The 22,520-nt window shown below is 40.1% G+C and overlaps 1 protein-coding gene across 12 annotated transcripts in view; it reads right to left on the reverse strand.

Moving 5' to 3' along the window:
• The window catches only part of CEP128 (centrosomal protein 128), a 288,826-nt gene that overhangs the window by 219,639 nt on the left and 46,667 nt on the right, over positions 1-22,520 (reverse strand). For all 12 annotated transcript variants that reach the window (XR_006101452.1, XR_006101450.1, XR_006101451.1 and 9 more), the window contains one exon: positions 17,214-17,330. Coding sequence is in view for 8 of the 12 variants with exons in the window: in XM_042445851.1 (XP_042301785.1) it covers positions 17,214-17,330 (117 nt within the window). In the remaining 4 variants the exon portion in view is untranslated. The remainder of the gene's footprint in view (positions 1-17,213; positions 17,331-22,520) is intronic.

Genomic DNA, 22,520 nt, shown 5'->3' on the forward strand with positions numbered 1-22,520 from the left:
CTCACACCTTCAAAATTGCTGACAGCTTCAACATGTTCATAGTATACCACATTTTTTCTACACAATTCAATCAAGTAGCGACAGCATTAAGGTTTTTCAATATTTCATAATTAGCATTCAAGCTGTAGCCAATAAATTACTCAGAGCTTAGTTGTCTTTCCTTGCTGTTTAGGTCAGTTCAAAAGAGGTGTGAGTTATATTATACAGGAATTAAATTACTGATGTGTACATGCTTTGGAGTCTTTTGAGGATGAGGGTTGTTCATTTACTTAGGGAAGAAAGAAAATACTGTATGGCTGCATGCTTTCACTCCTTAGAGCTTGGCACTGTTGCTTTATTTGTTTTTGTCTGCCTTCAAGTTATTTCTGACTTATAGGCCCCATACAGACAGGCCAAAATAAAGCTGCTTCCTTAGGACTGGAACACAGCTTTGGTGCAGCTTCTGGACTCTTAGAACGCATGCATCATTTAAACAGCATATCTCCAAAGTGACCCGAAGCAGCTTTATTTTGGCCTGTCTGTATGGGGCCATGGTGACTCTAAGATGATCCTTATTGTGGGGTTTTCTTGGCCAGATCTGTTCAGAGGGGGTTTGCAATTGCTTTTACCTGAAGCTGAGAGAGTGTGACTTGACCAAAGTCACCCAGTTAGTTTCTATGGCCAAGTGGAAACTTTTAACCCTGCTCTTTTGGCATCCTAGTCCAATACTCAAACTACAATACCCGATGGCTCTCTACTGTTGTTGTATCCCCTGTTCAATTTTGTGGTTCTCACTGCTCCTCCATGCTGGATTTGTTCATGTCTTGTTGCTGCTGTTGTTGCTTGCCAGCAGCTAAGAAAGACACAATTATTACTGAAAAAACAAAGCATGTGGAAAGCACCCACCTTGTTTTAAAGCACCATTACAACACAGAAGACCTTTGGAAGCCCACTTCATTGTTGAAATAAGGTGAATCCTTCTCTTACACCTTATTTTCACAGGACAATGGCCACAATTCAATGGAAAGGTCAATGGAAAACCAGAGTTCCTTGTCTGCTGGGGCCTAGGAAAGAACTGTAAACCCCCCTCACTATGGAAGCTACAAGTGAGACACTCCCCTGCCCTGTATTTATCGTGGTGAATTTTTAATCCTCCAAGTTCAGTAGAACAACTACTGAGAACCCTGCACCAAGTGACCATAACCCAAGCACAAAGTCGAATGAAAAAACCAACAGACACCATAAAGCTTTTTTTATGGTATATGTTTTTATGAACTAGAATCTACTTTATCAGAAGAAGCCATCCCCTGCTGACAGGTATATAAATACCCATGGATGAAGTAAAGCCAGCAATAAAGAGAGGGGTCAAGTGTTGTATAATGCTAGAATTACAGTCTATGATCACTGAACTGAAATTTAATTGTATGCACAGTAAGCAGAGTGACCATTTGCAACATCAGTGCTTGTTAATCAAATAATCTCAACATTACTAAAATAACTAACAGTAGGCTAACCACTATTTCACATTATGTAAGAATCAAATGCCACAGCATTCAACAAGAGGCAGGGTCTTGCTGCACAGTAAAGAATCTAAGTGTTTTTGGATTTTCTGTAAACAAAGCCAATCTATGACAGAAACCCTGACCCAAGAAACTGCAGTGCCTGGAGCTTTTGCACAATTCTCTGTGGTTTCATTATAGTATAGTTACATATGCTTTCATTTTTGATTGTGCAAAAGAACAGAACTAAGAAAGGAATTCCTTTTTCTAATTTCTAAAACATTATACAAGATTTAATAAAGTTAAGGCATAACATATGTAAAGGTAGTCCCTTGACATGAATGTCTAGTCATAACCAACTGTAGGGGGCAGTGCTTATCTCCGTTTCTAAGCTGAAGAGTCAGCATTGTCCGAGGACTACTCTGGATCAGCCGCCCTGATCATATCCATGGAAGGGCGGGGTATAAATAAAATTTATTATTATTATTATTATTATTATTATTATTATTATTATGTGGCCAGCATAACTGCACCGAAAGCTGTTACCTTCCCACTGAGAAGTGGTACTTATCTATCTACTTGCATTTACATGCTTTTGGACTGCTAGGTTGGCAAAAGCTGGGACTAATGATGGGATCTCACCCCATCATGCAGCACTTGGGCCTCAAACTGCCAACCTTCTGATCTTCTGATCATCAGACTTGGCAACTTAACCATTAAGCCACTGCATCCCTAGATGTGTAGGAAGATATGTAGGAAGCACTAAAGTGAGTGGACCTTAAGAACCAACATTTCTTGGAGCTATCTATCATAAAATTCGAAGAGATCAGAACTAACAGAAACAAATGGAACAACAACAATTAACAAACAAACATCAGTTAAAAAGACATTAGTTAAAAAACACATCAAATAAAAGGACAATAAATAGTACACATATTAAAACAATCTATATTTTTATTAATTTAATTGTACAATTTTAATTGTTGTGTTTTATATATGTTAGCCGCCTTGGGTCCCACTTTGGGAGAAAGGCAGGATAAACATTAAATAAATAAATAAATAAATTTAAAATTCATAATTTAAAACTCACAATTTAAAAATCATTTGAAGAAGCCTGCCGGAAGAGACTGGTCTTTAATGCTCTTTTGAATTCAGACAGTGAATTCAGCTGTTGAATCTCTCAATTCACAGTCTAGGGGCGGCTGAAAAAAAAGTCCTCTGACTTACAGTTGCCAACCTAGTCCTGGCCATTCCAAGGGTGCATTTGATAAAGAGGTGCAAATAGGGTTGCCATACCTGAGGACCTCCAAACCAGGACAAATGTAGGACAAGGTTTAAAAATGTAGGACCTTTTTATTTTATTTTATTTTATTTTTTTTAAATTTCCTGGCCAGAAAATGGCCAGGAAATTTTAAAACTTTGTCCTCCTCCTCCTCCCTGACTTGGGAGGAAGCCTTGGTCTCCTCTCAGGCCGGGAAGGGGTGCGGGGGCCACCCATCATCGCGGCCATCGCCGTGGTGGCAAGCGGCCTCCTCCTCATCCCTGGCCTCGGCGAAGCCTTGGAGGATTCCGCGATTGCAGAGCCGCCTCCAAGGCCTCGCTGGGGCCTGGGAGGGAGTGTCTCCGCGGCCGGAGCTCCAACCATGGAGAGCTCTCCCAGGCCTCAGCGGGGGCGGAGGTGGCCGCGGGTGGTGCCGTCCCAGTTTTGACACCAAACCGGACCGGGATGGCACTGCCCAAACAGGGATTGTCCCACCTACAGGCAGGATATGGAATCCCTAGTTGCAAAGGGAAAGAAAAGTGATAGAAAGGGAGGGGGGAAATAGTGAAGGAGAAAGCTAACATGGGAAATGAAAGGCTAAAGGCTTCTTTTTTAATTACAGAGAATGAGGAAGGCGAAAGAAGAAAATAGAAGTTTAAATTGAAGTAATAAGGCTAGTGAAAGCGGTCAAGACAGACATACAGTGGGCCCTTGTTATTCACTGAGGTTTAGTCCCAGGACCCTTCGTGCGTAACTAAATCAGTGGATGCTCAAGTCCCATTAAATACAATGGCAGAGTAAAATGCTGTCCCTTGTATAAAATAGCAAAACCAAAGTTTGCCTTTTCAAATTTATATATTTTTTAAATATTTGTAAGCCATAGATACATGAATCTGTGGATAAAAAAATCTGTGGATACGGAGGGCTGACTGTACAACCTTTCCTGGGTGAAGAAAGAAGATGAACTGAGGCAGGAGGAGGAGGGCCAATAGAGATTCATTTAAAAATAATACAATGCCTTAGCGGGAACAAGAGTTAGCCCATTCGTAGATGGTTCCTTCTCCATCAGCTAACAATAAGTGTCTAGGAACACCAACCCCCTCCATTCTTGCAGCCAAAGCAGAGTTTGAGAAATAGGTTTCCTCATGCCTGTAAGCAACCTGACTGGTGGGAGAGGGAAGTTACATGTGTTGAAGTCCAGGGCCTCATCATGGTTTGAGGCAATCATGGATTGATTTCCAAGAATGAGGTCAGTGTGTCTCAGAATTTTTCTTAGAGTTGGATGGGTTGAAATGTAGCCCATGCTGATGAGATCCTAAAAGGTACATCTAAAGTGTCTGTGGGTCCCCCTTAGAAATGTCAGGCCCAATCGTCCCTTCCTGAGTCTCATGGCCACTACTGCCATCTCCTTGGCTCAGAAAGATGAACTCCTGTGCTCAGGAACAGAGGAGCTCTGACAGAAATGTTCCTCAGGTTTCAGTTTATGGGTGAAGTGGGGATTAAAATCATTACAACACTAACTCCCATATGTCTACTAAAAAGGAAGTCCTACTAAGGTCAGGAAGGCTTCCTCATAGGTAAATGGGTATAGCACTGTTCATTTTAAATTTAAATGGCAACTTAATCTCAAAGTAAGTTTTAAAACCTATACGCACAGTGCTGTGTACATTTACAGTGCTATAAAATAAATAAATAAATAATAACCTGACCCCCCAATCAGATGAACCAAATTAGAGTTTTGAGCTCACAAACAGTTAACACTGTTCTTTTAACTTTCCTATCTCTGGAAATTCTGCACATGTATTAGATAAATGAGTGAATATCATAGCCTGAAATATATCCCTTTGAGACTACAATGCAACAGGCAGTATAAATTCCAGAGAACTGTTGCCTTGGCACCTGCAAATCTGATGCTAAGAATTTGAAGCAGTCCTTCAACCCCTTACAAAGGCACATGGAAAGGGCAACTTTTTTTCCAGGCAGTTTCCTGTTTTACAGTTTTAAACCCAGAGGAGTGACCATAAGTCACACCAATCTCTAAAAGTGTAATGCATGAAAGATTTAAAATGCATCATAGAAAAGAAATGGTATTCAGAACTACACAATGAGCTAGCCTTTAGTCTGAATATTATCTTGGATATACCCCATCAATATTATATTGTACTTCTCTTAGGCAAGAGACCATAGCTCAGTTGAAAGTACATGTTTTGTCTGAAAAACATCCACAATTCAGTCTTTGGCATATCCAGTTTCTTTTCAGAGACAGGTAGCAGATGATGGCAAGAGACTGCCTGAGAGACTGCAGAACTCCTGCTAGTGAAAGCATACTGTACAGACAAGATGGACAGATACCCTGACTTCGTGAAAGGAAACTACCCTGTTCTTTACCATGTCACGTTCCACAGTTTAGAAGCTCCTTACACACTGACTCCAATGTGTAATATACACTAGTGCAAGGAAAACAGAAATAATAATCAGTTGGAGAAGATTCCCTAATGAAGAAATAGAATTAGGCATCTTAATATTAAGGCATCTTAACTCAGAGTCTTGGAAATCAATATGCCACCTCAGCTTAACAATGCAGTACCGAAGGATATTTAGGCCATTAAACAGCAATAACATGAAATAAAAAAGCAATCTCTCACCTCTCTGGTATTTTGAAATATGCCATCCCATTTTATTTTCCAGGTGTAGTAAAAATAAGCAGTCCATAACTATACTGGTTTTAAGAAACCTGCATATATGACAGAACATCATGCGTGCACACTCTCACTACAAAAACATCTTAGAATCAAAACTGATCATACAGCAGACCTGCAAGTAAGTTTACAATATGTTTGCTAAACTGTTTGCATGTGGTACATTCATGTTGCCACTTAAAGCCTAAAAGAGAAAGAAAGAAAGAAAGAAAGAAAGAAAGAAAGAAAGAAAGAAAGAAAGAAAGAAAGAACCAATCCCTAATATCCTGGCTTGTTCTTAATGTGTTGCTATAGCTTCTCATAAAAAAATTTTAAAAAATAAAATAAAATAAATAGCTATTCAATGATATAAAGAAAGAAATGTCAATTAAATAGCCTCTCAGGTTGAATGTTGTACACCAAGAAAAGGGGGTCTAAGGAAACAGTGAATGGCACTGGGATCCTACACATCTTCAAAGCCAGGCCATATCTTTTCTTAGCTGTTCAACCGTTACTGTGACCATTTAAATAAACAAGTGAGTAAAAGGGCAGTCTCCCAATGCATCACAGCTGGACTTGAACAAAAACCACAAATCAAATTTACCACAATTGGAGGGGTCTTACCCTACATGAAAAAGTTCTTCTGCTACTAAGAGGACTTTGAAATTCAGTTAGTGAGATGGCGTCAAAAAATCCCACAGGCATGCTCAAGCTCTTGGGCACGCTGAAAGTTGCTCTTTGGATCACAGCCCATATTTACAAGGAAACAGCCCATTGTGCAGGCGTCAGATTAATTTATTTTAAGTAATCATCTGAATAAAGCAAAGCAGTTTTTTTAAATAATTAAGTGTCATGAATAGCATAACACTTTAACTTTAAAAAACACAGAGTTAATGACACTTTCCCCAAAGAGGCTAATACCTAAATAAACTCTGATAATGTTGTGGAGTGACAAATCAAATTCAGATAAGAAGGAGAGCAATTACAGCAGCAGTGTCATACAGTGTCAAGAGCAATTGTGTTTGCTATATTTTTCTAATTAAAAATGCAAGGCTATAGAAGAATAAATATGAAGCTGCACAGCACATGTACAATTAATGTTAAACAAAGTTATTCTCAAAATGCTCCTATCTGGAAACTTTTTTTAATTCCAGGAAATTTCAATACCATGAACTAAATAGCAGTCCTTAGGTAAACTGATGGGCAGCATGTTTAGCATACCAAACTCGGAAGCTTCAATTAGTGCAGAATATGGCAGCTAGGTTAGTCACTGGATGCTCCAGGACTAGCCACATAACACCTATTTTGCAAGATCTTCATTGGCTGCCCATTCGCTTCCAAGCCCAATACAAGGTGTTGGTTATTACCTATAAAGCCCTAAATGGCTTGGGCCCAGGGTACTTGGAGGACCGCCTCTCCTCATATAATCCGCCCCACACTCTCCGATCGGCCGGGAAGCAATTGTTGAGGATTCCTGATACGAAGTACACCGTGACTGCACAGAGGGCATTTTCCAACTCGGCCCCGCAGCTTTGGAACTCTCTTCCCGGCAAGCTCCGCTCAGTTACCTCCCTTGACCTGTTCAGGAAGAAGCTGAAGACCTTCCTCTTCCAACGGGCTTTCCCCCAGACGCTGTGATTTCTGTTCTCTCCCCGTTACACTAGCATTTTAAGATAGTTATTGTTGTGGTTTTTAACCTTGTAATTTTTATCTTGTTTTTAATACTCTGATGTATTGTCATGGATTTTTTATGTGGATGCTGTTTGTAAATTTGTACATTGTGTAGTACCTTTGTTGTAACCCGCTTTGATCTCTTTGGAAAAGCGGGCTATAAACAGTATTATTATTAGTAGTAGTAGTAGTAGTATAGCCAAACAAACAGATGAACAAATCATTCCAAGGAGAAATTCACCCAAGAATTTAACCAAAGAAAATCTTGCTTTACAGTCTTCTAGAACTCTGAAAGCAAGGCAAGCAAAGACCAACCAGAGGCAGACTAGCCCTGCTCCCTAAATGCTGAAAGCATCCACAAAGATGATACACCTGACCTTTCAAATTCTATGAAGGAATACAATTTTTGGCCATATTATATTTAGAGTTATAAAATAGTCTTGAGTATTGTTTTGTTTTAGCAAGCTGGTCTCCCCAGAAAATTCAAATGTTTGCCACATAGCTGACAGTTATGAACAGGAATATGAGACTTAAAAACATGGAAGAAACAATTGCCAAAATGTAAACCTAACCCCTTCTGATGGCTCAAAAGGACTTACATGCTTCTGGCCACATGCACACACACAGCAATGGGATTCCTCCACGAGAATGCAAATCCTGGTCAATCAGGGGACATCTATAAGTGTTAACTGTGAATCAGCATTTAGGGAGCAGGGCTAGTCTGCCTCTGGTTGGTCTTTGCTTGCCTTGTTTGGTTTTTGGTTAGACTTTGATTCATCTGACCTGGCTTGGACTCTACTTTTGGACTCTTGCCTACTCTCTGGTAAGATTCTACTGATTTGAACAGAGTCTGGCTTGACCTTGTTTCCAGAGTGCCCTTTCTTTGATTGCAGTTCTTGCCTGAATCCTGCCATCTTAGACATTGCAACTAGAATCTGCTGGGCCTGAAACACAACACACAGTTCAAAGGTTCTAGACTCCAGAAGGTCCCAAAATGCACTGTATGTGTGCAGGATAACTCATTTATGTGAGTCACAGAGGCCCAAAGAAGAGCCAGAGTTAACCTCTTATTTGAACCACCATGCTGCCTTATTACTGTATATGCCCCATAGAGTTTCATGTGACACACCTACTCTAGCATTCCATACATCTTCCATTTCATGGCACAGTTCAATCATACTATAACTGAAAGGAAAAAAAAACTGCCTGGCACCCCTGTGGTTCTTTTATACTAGATACGTGAGGCCCTCGGATACTAGACATGAGCCCCCTAAACATATGTGGGCCTCTCAGAACTTCAGAGAACCAGGCCTCACATTAAGAGAGAAAACTATGTCAGCCCTGTGACCTGCCTTTTCCTGTGGACTTCAATACCATTGAATTTACAGTTGCACCACTGGCAAAAGCATTGCATTTTCCTTTTAAAGACAAAGTGCATGTGCAACATGCTTCTTTTGTTTATGCAAAATTACAGTACTGAAAGTGTGGTTGTGCTTTAAAACACTTGATTTGAAAACTAAATCTCATGGGTGGGGGACTTGGCACTGGGTTGTCAAAATGCACCAGTAGCAAACTAGATAGGTGCAGCCCCTAGTCAGATGGATATAGCAATGCCTACCTACAACTTCCCCATCCCCATGAGGTCTGAAGTCATGGGTTCTCAAGCCAAGTGTATATACTGTGCTGTGTAAATCTACAGCACTATATAAATAAAGTATAATAATAAATAATAATAATTTCCTTCCTTGATCTCTATCCATATTTGTTATATGGAGTACTCATAATCCTAGGAAACTCAGTGATCCAGAGGCCTCCATTTCAAATTCTATTTTTGAACTTAGCTAGCCATAGAGTGTTGAGTCTTAGAATACAGTGACTTAACTAGCCACTGAGTGTTGCCATCATTACATATATTAGCCCAGCTTAATATAATAAATCACAATACACTATGGTCTTAGGTGACTACCATAGTATGTCCCAAAAGTGATAAAAGCCTGAGTCCATGCCATGTCCATGGTAGACTTCCAAACAAGGAATCTTTGTGTCACCCTTCATCTCAAATAATAATGCAAAGGGTCCTAAGCCTATGAAAGCTTATGGTACCAATTTCTTTCTTTCTCCCATTTCATCTCAAAGGTGCTACAAGATCCCTTTGCATACTGATTCAGTCTAATGTGGCTATGCCTTTGAAAGTGAAATACAGTGGGCCCTAGCTATCCACTAGGGTTTGGTTCCAGGACCCCCCCCCCCATAGATACCAAAATCGGTGGATGTTCAAGTTTTTTTAAAATACAACGGATAGTAAAATGGTGTCCCTTTTATAAAATGGAAAAATCATGGTTTACTTTTAAGAATTTATATACTTTTTGAATATTTGCAAGCTGTGGATGCTTGAATCCGTGGAAATGGAAGACTGACTGTAATATCATTTTATATTATTTCTTTCTCTTTGTTCTGAAACTTTGTTCTCTCTACATTTTGTCCCTCGCATGACAATTTGCTACTGAAATTCAAAGTATCCCTTGTTGCATCTCACTCTCCAGGACCTACCTCTCTGTTTTTCTAGCATCCTGAAATGTGTCCACCAATATCTTAAGGGATTTGAGTACAGTGCAAGATTTGTGGTAGGTTCCATAAGAACAGGGGATGGTTATCTCCAGTTTGTACTTTGCTCATCCTCAGCCGCTTTTGGCCAGTCAGAGGATCTGGACTGGTTCTGTTAGAGACCTAATACTGGATTAGCCAAGAGTCTACTGCTAGACTCTTTTATCTACATGATCTCAACATATGTAGTTGTTAAGTCTTTTCACAGTGTTCCTGCAAAAAAATCAGAGTTTGGAAACACTGGGACTAAAACTCCCAGTACACCAAATCCACAAAAAGGGAGGGACAAGTGTACACCTCTAACATCATAATAAGATACGTGTTCAGCACCTTCATGGTCTGCAATGTGCAGTGGAATTTAGCTGGCGTTATTGCTGTTCAAGGATGGCAAAATACTGACGTCTTGTGGCCACAATGATCCTGCAGCCTTTTATAAAGATGTATTGGTGTCATAAATATTTGAGAAGAAGTGAAAGAAAATAAGTGGTGAGAAGCAGATTTGATGCCAAATAATCCAGTTCATGTGGGAATAAATGACTTCTTACCCTCAGCACACAGCTGTGTGGTCTAAGCCACACTATATTTTACATTGGCATCACTTGGCTAAGTTGACAAATTTCTTTTACTTAGCCAAGCTCTTGTGCATGTAGGCTTCGCAATGCATGGAAAATCATGTTTAAAAAGCAAAACACACTTTCCTCCTTTTTCTACAAGATTAACTTTTTTAATTCCCAGTTTAAATCCCACCCTCTTTAAGATACGGCTTTTTAATTATATGAAAAAGTAATCTACCTAATCAAATTACCAGCTTTTCCTCTCCTGTCCACCTCCCCTTCTTTGTTTCTTCCTGCCCTTGCCACAAATCTCCCTGTATCTTCTGAGGAACTCAGTTCATCAGATTCTACCAAACAGTGCCAGTTCCAGGTTTAAGGAGGCCCTTGGGCAACAAGGCCTGTGTGGATCCATTTCTTTTTACTGTTGTATCATATTGTCGACTCATGTGCTCCCTCTTGTTGGACACAGTCTGCAACACCATTCAGAGACAGAAGCTAAGGCATATCACCTGTCACTGCTTATCTCAGAGGAGCAACCACAACAGTAAAGAGAAAAAGTAGCAGATGCAGAGGGCACCAGTGGCTGGCAAAGGAAGTTGTTCTGAATGCTGCTAAAAGGAGGAAAGGCTGGTCTTCTTTGTCCTTGTGCTTGGTAAGATCTAAACTTTTAAACTTGGGCTGCTACTGTGGGAGGAGCTAGAAGCCTAATTGCAAAGCAGGCTGAGAGAGGCGCATGCCTAATGGCGCACAAATTTTTAATTTTTCTTGTATAGTCAAGGAAGTTTTGGAGAACAGAGGAAAAGCTGACCTGAGAACGTCGTTGGAGGGTGGGCTCCTTTAATTTTCCACGTTTTCTTTTCCCTTTTTTCCTTAAGGGGCTTGTGGGAACTTTGCTCAATGGAAGTGCATCAGAGACTTGCCTCTGAACTAGCTAGCTGCCAGGAGCGCTGTACATAACTAGAGTCCCAGTTGATTGAGCACTTTAACAGAGGGGTTCTTTACACTGGTGTTTAGCAGGGGAAGCCCACAGTCTTGTTCAGTGCCTCCTTAAGACTTTTCAGTATGGACACTGAAGGCCCTGCTGCAGTCACCTGCAACACTTGTGGGATGTTTGTATTCTTGCCTAGAGATGTGGGGAACTTCACCTGCCCTAAGTGATGGCCCTCTTAGAAGTGAAAGTACAGCAGCTGGAGGCCCAGGTAGCTACACTTCAGCATCATAAGAAGCAATAGGTTTTCCTGACCAGAACGGACCAGATGGTCCTGAATGGGAAACACACAGAGGAAGTTGCTGGGGAGGAGGAGGGCCCTTCACATACTACATAAGTTGATGGTGGGAGGAAAGTCACACACAGAACTAGGAAAACCAGGAAACGTTATGGGAGATTGCAGCTACAGAATCAATTTGAATCTCTGTCTGTTATCAGAGATGATGAGGAAGAGCAGCAGGGACAGACTTCAGGGACAGAGCAGGGGACCCTGGCAGTACCACCAAAGGGAACAGATGCTGCTAAGCCTCGGAGGAGGCGTGTGGTGGTCGTGAGGGACTCTTTGCTGAGAGGCACTGAACCAGTGGTTTGTAGGCCTGACAAGATGTCTCGGGAGGTGTGTTGTCTCCCTGGGGCAAAGATCCATGATGTGACAAAGAGGCTGACAAGACTTGTCAAGCCCACTGACCATTATCCCTTTCTTTTGGTTCATGTGGGAACCAATGATACTGTAAGGCACAGCCTTCAGAATATCATAAGGTATTATGAGGCTTTGGGTAGGAAGTTGAAAGAAGTGGATGCACAGGTTGTCCTCTCATCTCTTCTCCCAGTCGAAGGGCATGGTCCAGGAAGGGAGAAGAAAATAGTGGATGTAAACAACTGGCTCCGTAGATGGTGCCGCCAAGAACGGTTTGGATTCATGGATCATGGACTGAGGTTCCATGAGGAAGGACTTCTGGCAAGGGATGGATTGCATCTCACGCCAGTTGGCAGAAACGTTTTTGCCAGTAGCCTCAAGAATTTGATCAGGAGGGCTTTAAACTGAGTTCCGTGGGGGAGGGAGACAACAGGGATGGAGAAAATAGCCAAACTGTCATAGAGGGAACAAGACAAACAGTGCAAGGACCCAATAGTGGGAGAAAAAAAAATGTTTGCACAGGCAGCAAATAAAGGAAACACATGGTCTTAAATGTATCTACACTAATGCACAGAATATGGGAAATAAGCAAGCTGAACTTGAACTCCTAGTACAACAAAGCAAATATGATATAATAGACATCACTGAAACCTGGTGGGATGAGTCTCATGATTGGAATGTAGAAATAGAGGGGTATAACCTTTTCAAGAAAAATAGGCCAAACAAGAAAGGAGGAGGAATAGTCTTATTCGTCAGGGACATTTACACCAGTGAAGAGATCCAGGACATCAATCCTGGAAGCCAGGTGGAGAGCATCTGGATAAAAATTAAAGGGGAGGGAAACAACAAGGATGTTATTGTGGGAGTCTACTACAGACCCCCGAGTCAGACAGAGGAATTGGATTATGCCTTTCTAGAACAGATGACTACACACTCAGAAAGGAGAGATGTAGTAGTGATGGGCAACTTCAACTATCCTGATATTTGCTGGAATTCAAACTCAGCCAAATCCTCAAGGTCTAGCAAATTCCTCACTTGCCTTTGAGACAGTTTCACTGTCCAAAAGGTGGAAGAGGCAACAAGGGGGCCAGTTATTTTGGATCTGATCCTAACCAACAGGGATGACCTAGTTAATGGAGTGCAAGGGGTGGGATCCTTAGGTGGAAGAGACTATGTTCTCCTGGAGTTTGTTATACAATGGAAAGGAGAAGCCAGGCATAGTCAGACACACCTTCTAGATTTTAGTAAACTTAAAGAAATACTGGGGGTAATCCCATGGTCAGGAATACTAAAAGATAAAAGAGTTCAGGATGGATGGAACTTTCTCAAAAGGGAGATATTGAACACACAATTTGAAACAGTTCCAATGAGGAAGAAAAATGGGAGGTGTCTCAAGAAACCAGGATTGATGACTAAGGAACTTTCAACTGAGCTAACCTTTAAACAGAGCATGTATAAGAAATGGATAAATGGGGAAATCACCAAAGAGGAATTCAAAGAAATAGCAGGCATTTGTAGGGGTAAAGTCAGAAAAGCTAAAGCGCAGAATGAACTCAGGCTTGCTAGAGAGGTTAAAAACAATAAAAAGGCTTTTTTGGATATGTCTGCAGCAAAAGAAAGAAGATGGAAACAGTAGGGCCACTCTGTGGAGAAGAAGGCAAAATGTTAACAGAAGACAGAGAAAAGGCAGAATTACTCAACACCTTCTTTGCCTCAGTGTTCTCAGAAAAGGAAAAGAGTGCTCAACCTGAGGATAATGGAGCAGAGGACAGAATAGGGGGATTTCAGCACAGAATAAGTAAAGAGATAGTAGAAGAATACCTTGTTAATCTAAATGACTTTTAAGTTTCCAGGACCAGATGAACTACATCCAAGGGTATTAAAAGAGCTGGCAAATGTAATATCAGAGCCATTGGCAATAATCTTTTGAGAACTCCTGAAGAACAGGAGAAGTCCCAGCAGACTGGAGGAGGGCAAACGTTGTCCCCATCTTCAAAAAGGGAAAAAAGAGGATCCCAACAATTATCGTCCAGTTAGTCTGACATTTATACCAGGAAAGATTCTGGAGCAGATCATTAAACAGAGAGTCTGTGAACATCTAGAAAGCAATGCCATAATCACAAAAAGTCAACATGGGTTTCAGAGAAAGAAGTCATGCCAGACAAACCTGATCTCTTTTTTTGATAAAATTACCAGCTTGTTAGATGAAGGGAATGCTGTGGATATAGTATATCTTGATTTCAGTAAGGCCTTTGACAAAGTTCCCATGACATTCTTGCAAACAAGCTTGTAAAATATGGGCTAGACAAGGCAACTGTTACATGGATTTGTAATTGGTTGACTGACCGAAGCCAAAGAGTGCTCAACAATGGCTCCTTTTCATCCTAGAGAGAAGTGACCAGTGGGGTCCCACAGGGCTCTGTCCTGGGCCCAGTGCTATTCAACATCTTTATCAATGACTTGGAGGACAAAATTGGGGGCATACTTATCAAATTTGCAGATGACACCAAACTAGGGTGAGTAGCTACTACCCCATACCCCAGAGGACACGATCAAAATTCAAGATGACCTGAACAGACTAGACAGCTGGGCCAAAGCTAACATAACGAAATTCAACATGGAGAAATGTAAGGTACTGCACTTAGGGTGGAAAAATGAAATGCACAGATATAGGATGGGCGACACCTGGCTGAATGAAACTACATGTGAAAGAGATCTAGGAGTCCAAGTAGGCCACAAGTTGAACATGAGTCAACAGTACAACGCAGCAGCTAAAAAGGCCAATGCAATTTTAGGCTGCATCAATAAAAGTATAGTGTCTAGATCAAGGGAAGTAATAGTGCCACTATATCCTGCTCTGGTCGGGCCACACCTGGAATATTGTGTCCATTTCTGGGCACCACAATTTTAAAAGGAAGTGGAGAAACTGGAGCATGTCCAAAGGAGAGCGACTAAAATGGTGAAGGGCCTGGAAGCCATGCTCTATAAGGAATGACTTAGTGAGCTGGGGATGTTTAGCCTGGAGAAGAGAAGGTTAAGAGGTGATATGATAGTCCTGTTTAAATATTTGAAGGGATGTCATATTGAGGAAGGAGCAAGCTTGTTTTCTGCTGCTCCAGAGACTAGGACCCGGAACAATGGATGCAAGCTACAGCAAAAGAGATTCCACCTCAACATTAGGAGGAACTTCCTAACAGTAAGGGCTGTCCAACAGTGGAACACACTCCCTCGGAGTGCAGTGGAATCTCCCTCCTTGGTCTTTAAACAGAGGCTGGATGGTCATCTGTCGGGGATGCTTTGATTTGGATTTCCTGCATGGAAGGGGGCTGGACTGGATGGCCCTTGCGGTCTCTTCCAACTCTATTATTCTATGATTCTATGATTCACAATGACTGATAAGAATTGTTCATGTATCTTAAGTGTACCATCAGTCTTATTTGTCTTTGAGAAAGGCCACTGACACTTCCTTGTTTTATATCAACTTATTGATCTGTTCCTGTAAAGTTGTGGCAACTATTGGCAAAGTATATTAATCATTGATTTTTGGTGATGTAATAATCAAGTTAGAACAAGATATATTGTTGAAGTATATTATTTTTTGGAGAGAGTTGGTTGGTTAGTTTGGTATTTGTTTGCTTATTTTGCTATGGATAGGGTATTATCGTGCTTATATCCTGCTTATGGGCTTTCCAGAGGCACATTGATGACTGTCGTGAGAACAAGGTACTAGATACTGATGCCCTTCCTTTCTTGAGCTCAAGCAACATACATGGTTTTCCTACTCCGCGCTTTATTCTTATGACAATCCTATAAGGTAGGCTTCCTTGAATTCCATTTTGGGAGAAAGGTGGATATAAATTCAATAAATAAATAAATAAAGGTTAAGCTAAGAAATAAGTGACTGGGCCAAAGCTTGGATAAAGCTAGAACCCAGATATCCCCAACTGCAGTTGCTCCAACCACTACGCTAAATTTTATCTAGGATTAGATAGGCTGTTGGGTTTATGTAGCATAGTTCTTTTTCTCCTCTCTTTTGCTCAGAACAATTACTTCATGTATGATAGATAACTCTATGCAATCTAAATTAAACAACTACCTCTAGAATCAAAACTAACTATGGTAACATTAGGGCAAAAACACTTCAAGTAAAACATTCCATATCAACTGCAAGGTGATTTGAGAAACGAAACTCCAAATGTCAACAGAAAGCTATATCAACTTGCAAAAATATATACATATAGTTGCTGGTAATCATTTAAAAATATGTATCAGCTTCCTAAATCAAGAAATAAAAACATGGGCCAGGGAAGGATTAATAGAATGCCAGACAACAAGAGGATTTTCTCTGTAAAATTTACAACTCCTTCCTTTCCATTCCATTCTAACAGTCCTCCATTCCATGCAATTTAAAGGGAGGGCGAGTACAAAAAACCTTTGACCCAAGAAACACACATGAATTTGAAGAGCTAAGTATTACCTTTACCCAAATTAAAATGTGTGTTATCTTTCTTTTCTTTTTTAAAAAATGTGACCGCTAAAGGGAGAGTTACTCTTTCAGAACAGAAAGTGTCAATCTAAATTAATCCTCACCAGTTTATACTGCACTGTATAATCTGCAATTGCCTTTTTTAAAAAGCACATAGGTCACCACATGTATTAAAGCAACCAAATATGAAATTAAACTTTTCACAGGCTCTGTGAGACACCAGAGTAAAGTCAGTCAGAGATGACTATCCAAATAATCGCCCAAGCACTTATATTAAATCTAAAATTATGAGGCCTATATTTTATTTCCCTGGCTTCTCAAGTCTTAGGGTGGAGCAAATCCACCAGCTCTCCTAGCACGCATTTCAGGCACTCTTTTCAAAGAGAGGGGCAAAAAAGGCCTTAATTTTCTTTTCTAAAGCAAACAAATGCTCAGTTTGTCTCCACAGTGCACTCTTGTACTCTGCCAGATGCATTGTGCTTTAAGCACTGCTGATTATACAGCACTAGGAGAACTGGCTGCCCATTACATCATATTTGGGTTTCAAGCACACCGTATTCATAAGGCAGTTGTTAAAAATGCCTTTTAACAGTTTAAATCTTAAGTGCAACTGAAATTTGTTTTCAAGCAGCTCACTTTCAAAAACTGATGTGTATTCACAACCAAATGTTTAATACTTCCTGCTTCAGGGATGAGAACCCCTTTGATGTATAGCTTCCTGATAGTTTCCTTGATCCCCCAACAAAACACATGTGCAAGAATGGCAGTCACCCCTGTAAATCATTAGCAAACATTTAGATAGCTAACAAGTAGCAGTAGTGCAGTTCTGCATGTATGAAAAGGCCTTTTTGCATACCTCCTGGAGATGCACAGACATGTGTCCCAGTTGATCCTGGCGTCTTTCTACCAGCTGCCTTTCTGAGCGAATTTCTTGTCCTATCTTCTGAAGTCTTCTCTCTACCCGTTCTGACACCTTCAGAAAAGCAAGGGGGCTCCTGTTAGAATTTTAACTTAAACAGAGAAAAACAGCTCTGATTTTTTCACCCCAAATAAATAAATAAAGGGAGGAACCAATGAGATTGGCAAGAGCCTAAATACAAGTATTAAATCCTTTATACAAGAAAGAACACAATGAAATGGAAAATGTTGTTCCTAGCAGTAATACAAAAGGGAGAGAAGATAGATAATTCACTGAAATTAATCTAAGGAGAAAAAAATTATATGGTTATACCCCACTGGAGTCCTTTCTGTGAAAGAAGGGTTTTTGTTCCAGCAAGAGTTTTATCAATGGAATAGGAAAAGAGACTGTTTCGAAATTTCCTCTAACCCCTGCACCCCTCAAATCGTCTCTGGAAATTTCCTTCAGGACAGGAAAAAAGGGGTACAGAGGGCTGCAAGAGCAATGCGAGTCACTACCTGTCTCTGAAGTTGATGAAACCCTCTGCTGGATCAAAAAGCCTTGTCAGTGCAACATCACAGTATTACAATTTACCTGCTTATCATAAAGCATAAAGTCTCTTCAGTGACAGAATAACGTCTTGGCCGCTGATTCAGGTCAATTTTCCTGTCAATTCTGAGAAGTTGTTGAATGACTTAAGCACAAGATTTTAACACAATCAGGAGGAGGAGGAGGTGTCAAGGAAGTAGGTCATACAAAGGGATGTGTGGATGGAGTCTACAAAGAGATGGTATGTTTGAGCGTAGAGAATTTCAAATTTCTTTAAAAGTACACAAAGATGTACAATTTCTTAAGGTTTTCCTAAGAGAAGACATGCTCAGGTTTATGTAGGCCTGCAGAAATCTCAGAAATCAGAGCCTGGGCCAGCAGGAATGCTGTTGATCAGTGGGAGTCATTGCCTCAACGTTTTTCAATTTCAGTTGCTCAGTTTCAACAAAGGTACTTCATCATATGTGCCTTCAGATGGTGTCCTAGGGTGCAGAACTTCTCCTCACTCATACACTCCACCTTCTTTTAGCACAGAGTACACAAAGCCTTGATAATCCATCATCATGTTGTCACCCCAATCCAGCAAAGGATATTCAAGGTTATATAGGTGGAACTGTTGCAGATGCAATTCCACTCTTCATCTGAATCCTATTAGAATAGCAACATGAGAGGGGTTTAAAAAAAATGAACAGGAATGTTTAGTCCCACCAGAGTCACTAGCTGTCTGCAAGTGGGACTGGGCCAGGGACAACATTTACTAAGATGTGAAAGTTCAGTGTTCTATATGAAATTACACTCAGTTTCCATATACCACTGCCAAGATATTTGTTGTTGTAACTTTACTAAATGATAATCAAGAAATGAATTAAAACAGTTTCTGGCATCTAAATAATAAAAACATGACTGAATTAATCAAGAACTCCACTAACAGGATCAGAAGAATCATTTGCTGTGATTTCATTTTTTTATGGAAGGGAGAAAACAGCTAGGTCCAACCGGAACAGGAAGGTTTTAGTCTCTTCTTTCTTTATCTATTTGTAGATACCACCCTCTAGTGGCAAATAAGATTTAAATAGTTCATGAAAACACTGTTTTGCTTCATTTTTTTGCATCAAATGTAATTAGAGATTATTTTTAACAGAACTGTATTTGCAGTTTCACACACATTTTGCACATTACCATTCATGTATGATCTGCAAACCATACAATTAAGTTCAGTATCAAGACAAAACAACATAAGAAACAACTATTAAAATGTATACTACAGGCCATTATCCCTATCTAAAGATTTCCAGACACCAGCGTATGTCAGCACCTGCAGTGCCAACAACTAAATTTGATAACCTGGTATCTTTACACTCATATCTTTAGCTACTATAAATGATTACGGCAAAACTAAAACAAAACAAAAACAAACAAACAAACAAAAACACCAACCAAATGCACATACCCTACAGCATTTCACAAGTGAAAACCAGAACACATGTGGCCAAGCAACACCAGAATGTGGTCAAGATGGCAAAAGCTATTAATGAGGAAGATCGTAGGGGAAGCTGAGGCAGTTTGTTTCTGTCTACATCTACAGGGAAGGGGCAGATTTCACTCTCTCCACTCCTCTCCCCCTGTTGAGGTAATGGTGTGCAAACTACTTTTGTACTCAATTTACAGCAACCGAAGCTGAGGACAAAGGGGGGAAATAAGAGGAGGAGAAGGAAACTTGTGACATTTTAAAAGCATGTGAAAAGTGGGATGGCAGAGGTTTTTGAAACTGTAACCAAATCAGGACAGCTGGATGGTATGAATGCATAGTTTAAACAAAAGAAACTACTCAGACTTCCATGGTGGAATGCACTCCCTCGGAGTGTGGTTGAGTCTCCTTTGGAGGTTTTTAAACCGAGGCTGGATGTCCATCTGTCAGGGGTGCTTTGATTGTATATTCCTGCATGGCAGAGGTTGGATTGATGGCCCTTGTGATCTCTTCCAACTCTACGATTCTATGAACTCTACAGATTGCATCCAAAAGTCTTGCTGAACTATCCAAGAACCTCTTCTGTTCATGAAATACCCAATTCTTATCTGATAGAACAGCTTTGTGTAAACAAGAGAAATATCTGAAGAGTATGTCCATTTGCTCAAACTCTTCCACAAGAATTTGCACAAGCTCTTCTGAAAGCACACTAGAAATTATAACCTGTACCTCCATTGCTCACCGTATTTTTCATCATATAATGCTACCCCCTGATAAATCTGCACGAAAGCTACTAAAAGATTTTGCACAGTGCAGCACTGCAGAGTTAGCAAAACAGCAGTAATATATTTTCCCCTTCTGTTCACGGTTCTTTGGCCCCAAGTCCATATTTTGAAAATAATTGCATTATTATATATTCCTCCTTTATTTAGTTCAAGCAGAATGTTTTCTACAAAAGCAATCTGTGCTGCATTCTTGTGGAAAGCACTCTTCTTACTTTCTCCTTTTGGAAAAGAAAAGATGTTTTAAAAGTATCAAGGAATGGATGATTAATTCATGATTACTGAAGGTTAATTCCCAATTTATTGGAGCCAAATTACTTTTCAAACAACATTAGATGGAAGGTTTTCAAGCAACACTCCAAAAGAAAGCAATCATTACAAGTACTTAAAAAACAGCACGCTGGAATCAAGGGCAGTTAAAAGTCTAAGCAGTTGTAACCATGGAAGAGAACTGCTGAGAACTGAAATTGCAATCCACACTGTTTAATAAAAGCAACTTCATCAATAATATATATATATATATATATATATATATATATATTTTTAAAAAAAAACCTAATATGCCTCAACATACAAAATGTCAAATATAAGAAGTGGGGGAGATTATATGTTAGAAACATTCAAAAGTAGTCTCAGGCAGCATCCACAATGGCGAAATAATCCAGTTTGTCTCCACTTTAACTGACATGGTTCAATGCTATGGAATGCTGGGCATTGTAATTTATTGTGGCACCAGAGCTCTTTGACAGAGAAGGCTAAATTCAGAAAATTACAATTCCCAGAACTCCATAGCATTGTACCATGGCTTTAAAGTGGTGTCAAACTAGATTATTTCTGCAGTATGGATGGAGCCCCAGTCTCACAAACATTTCCCCTAGACTGCATATGACATATTTTCCAACTGTTCCAGTTTGTCAGGGACACTCCTGATTAATCCTCTGTACTAACACTTTTTCAGATGCTTTTAAAATGTCCTAGTTTCTCTTTCCACTTTCTCCCTTTGTCCTCAGCTTATTTATATTGCTGCAAACCAAGTTCAAAATGAAAAAGGGGCTTTCATTCAATTAACTCAGTAGGGAGAAGGGGGAAGAATCTTGTCATGCCCAGTAGGCTCTGGCAACAGCGTTTTGCTACAACCACTCCTTGCTTGTGCATTCTTTCTCGTCAATGACTTTTGCTATCTACTCTACACTCCACTGTTGTTTGGCCGGTTTTTTTAAATATGCTGAGTCTGTAAGGAAGCAATAGTCAATTCTGGAAGGTCAGGAGGGCAACTTGGGGGCTCTGGGACTCTTTGTAGACTGAAGTAGGCCTGAAATTAAAATAATGATAAATGTTTAAAAAACAAAAATAACCTGCCCTCCACTTCTGGTTTCCTTTTCTTTAGTTCTGGAGGCTGTGTGAGTTCATGGTCCTTCTACCTTCCCACCCACCCCCAAAAAAAACCACATACACACACACACATTGCTCCTGAAAGCTTTCAAGAGTAGGTGTTTCTTCACAGTTTTATGGGGTATTATTCTGACAGGGCTTTATTGTCAAACTTTATTCATAGGACCCTCATACACTGAAACCCTCAATTGGTTTATTTATCTTACACATAACTTCAGTACTGACTGCAGTCCTACATGCTGAACAGATGACCAGAACTCTCTGGTTTATGCTGCTGCAATGAAAGCTATGCTAGGAAAATCACACAGCAAATAAAGTTTTTTTCAGAACTGACTGAAAACTTCACTTAAGAACTTAAGAAACTTCACTGTACAGGTGCTTCAAAGTACATCCCTTAGGGCTCCCTTTATTTAATCCACTGCTCCTGAGACACAGTCCAAATCTGTTCAAAACTTCCCTTGAGTTTCAAGAAAAACCTGGAGGGTAGTTTTTTAAAAACACTTGGTGGGATGTTAAATCAGTATTTTTTCAAAAGTAATTTTAAATGTTGTATCATTCATCAAACAGCAATGTTCCAGTCAGACTAAACAGGAAAGCAATTTAAATAAAAAGATGAAAAGAAAACAATTTGAAATATACTACAGTATATATTATTATGACATCAGAGGTTTCTTTCATCACAAAATGTATACTCAATTCATTAGATGAGTCTTAGTTGCAAGGTTCAATCCTTACCTCTTTACTGACACAAGTAAGTTTTTACAAATCATTCACTAATTATATCCTTCCACAAATTCCTCCAGGTGCAGTATCTGAAATGCTTGCGACCAGAAGTATTTCGGATTTTTTCCAGATTTTAGAAAGAGATGGGTCCCAAAGTTAAACATAATCGTAGAGTTGGAAGAGACCACAAGGGCCATCCAGTCCAACCCCATTCTGCCATGCAGGAACTCACAATCAAACTACCCCCAAAAGATGGCCATCAAGCCTCTGTTTAAAAACCTACAAAGGAGACTCCACTACACTCTGAGGGAGTGTGTTCCCCTGTCCAACAGCTCTTACTGTCAGGAAATT

Source organism: Sceloporus undulatus, chromosome 1 (genome assembly GCF_019175285.1).
Source record: "Sceloporus undulatus isolate JIND9_A2432 ecotype Alabama chromosome 1, SceUnd_v1.1, whole genome shotgun sequence".
NCBI lineage: Eukaryota > Metazoa > Chordata > Lepidosauria > Squamata > Phrynosomatidae > Sceloporus > Sceloporus undulatus.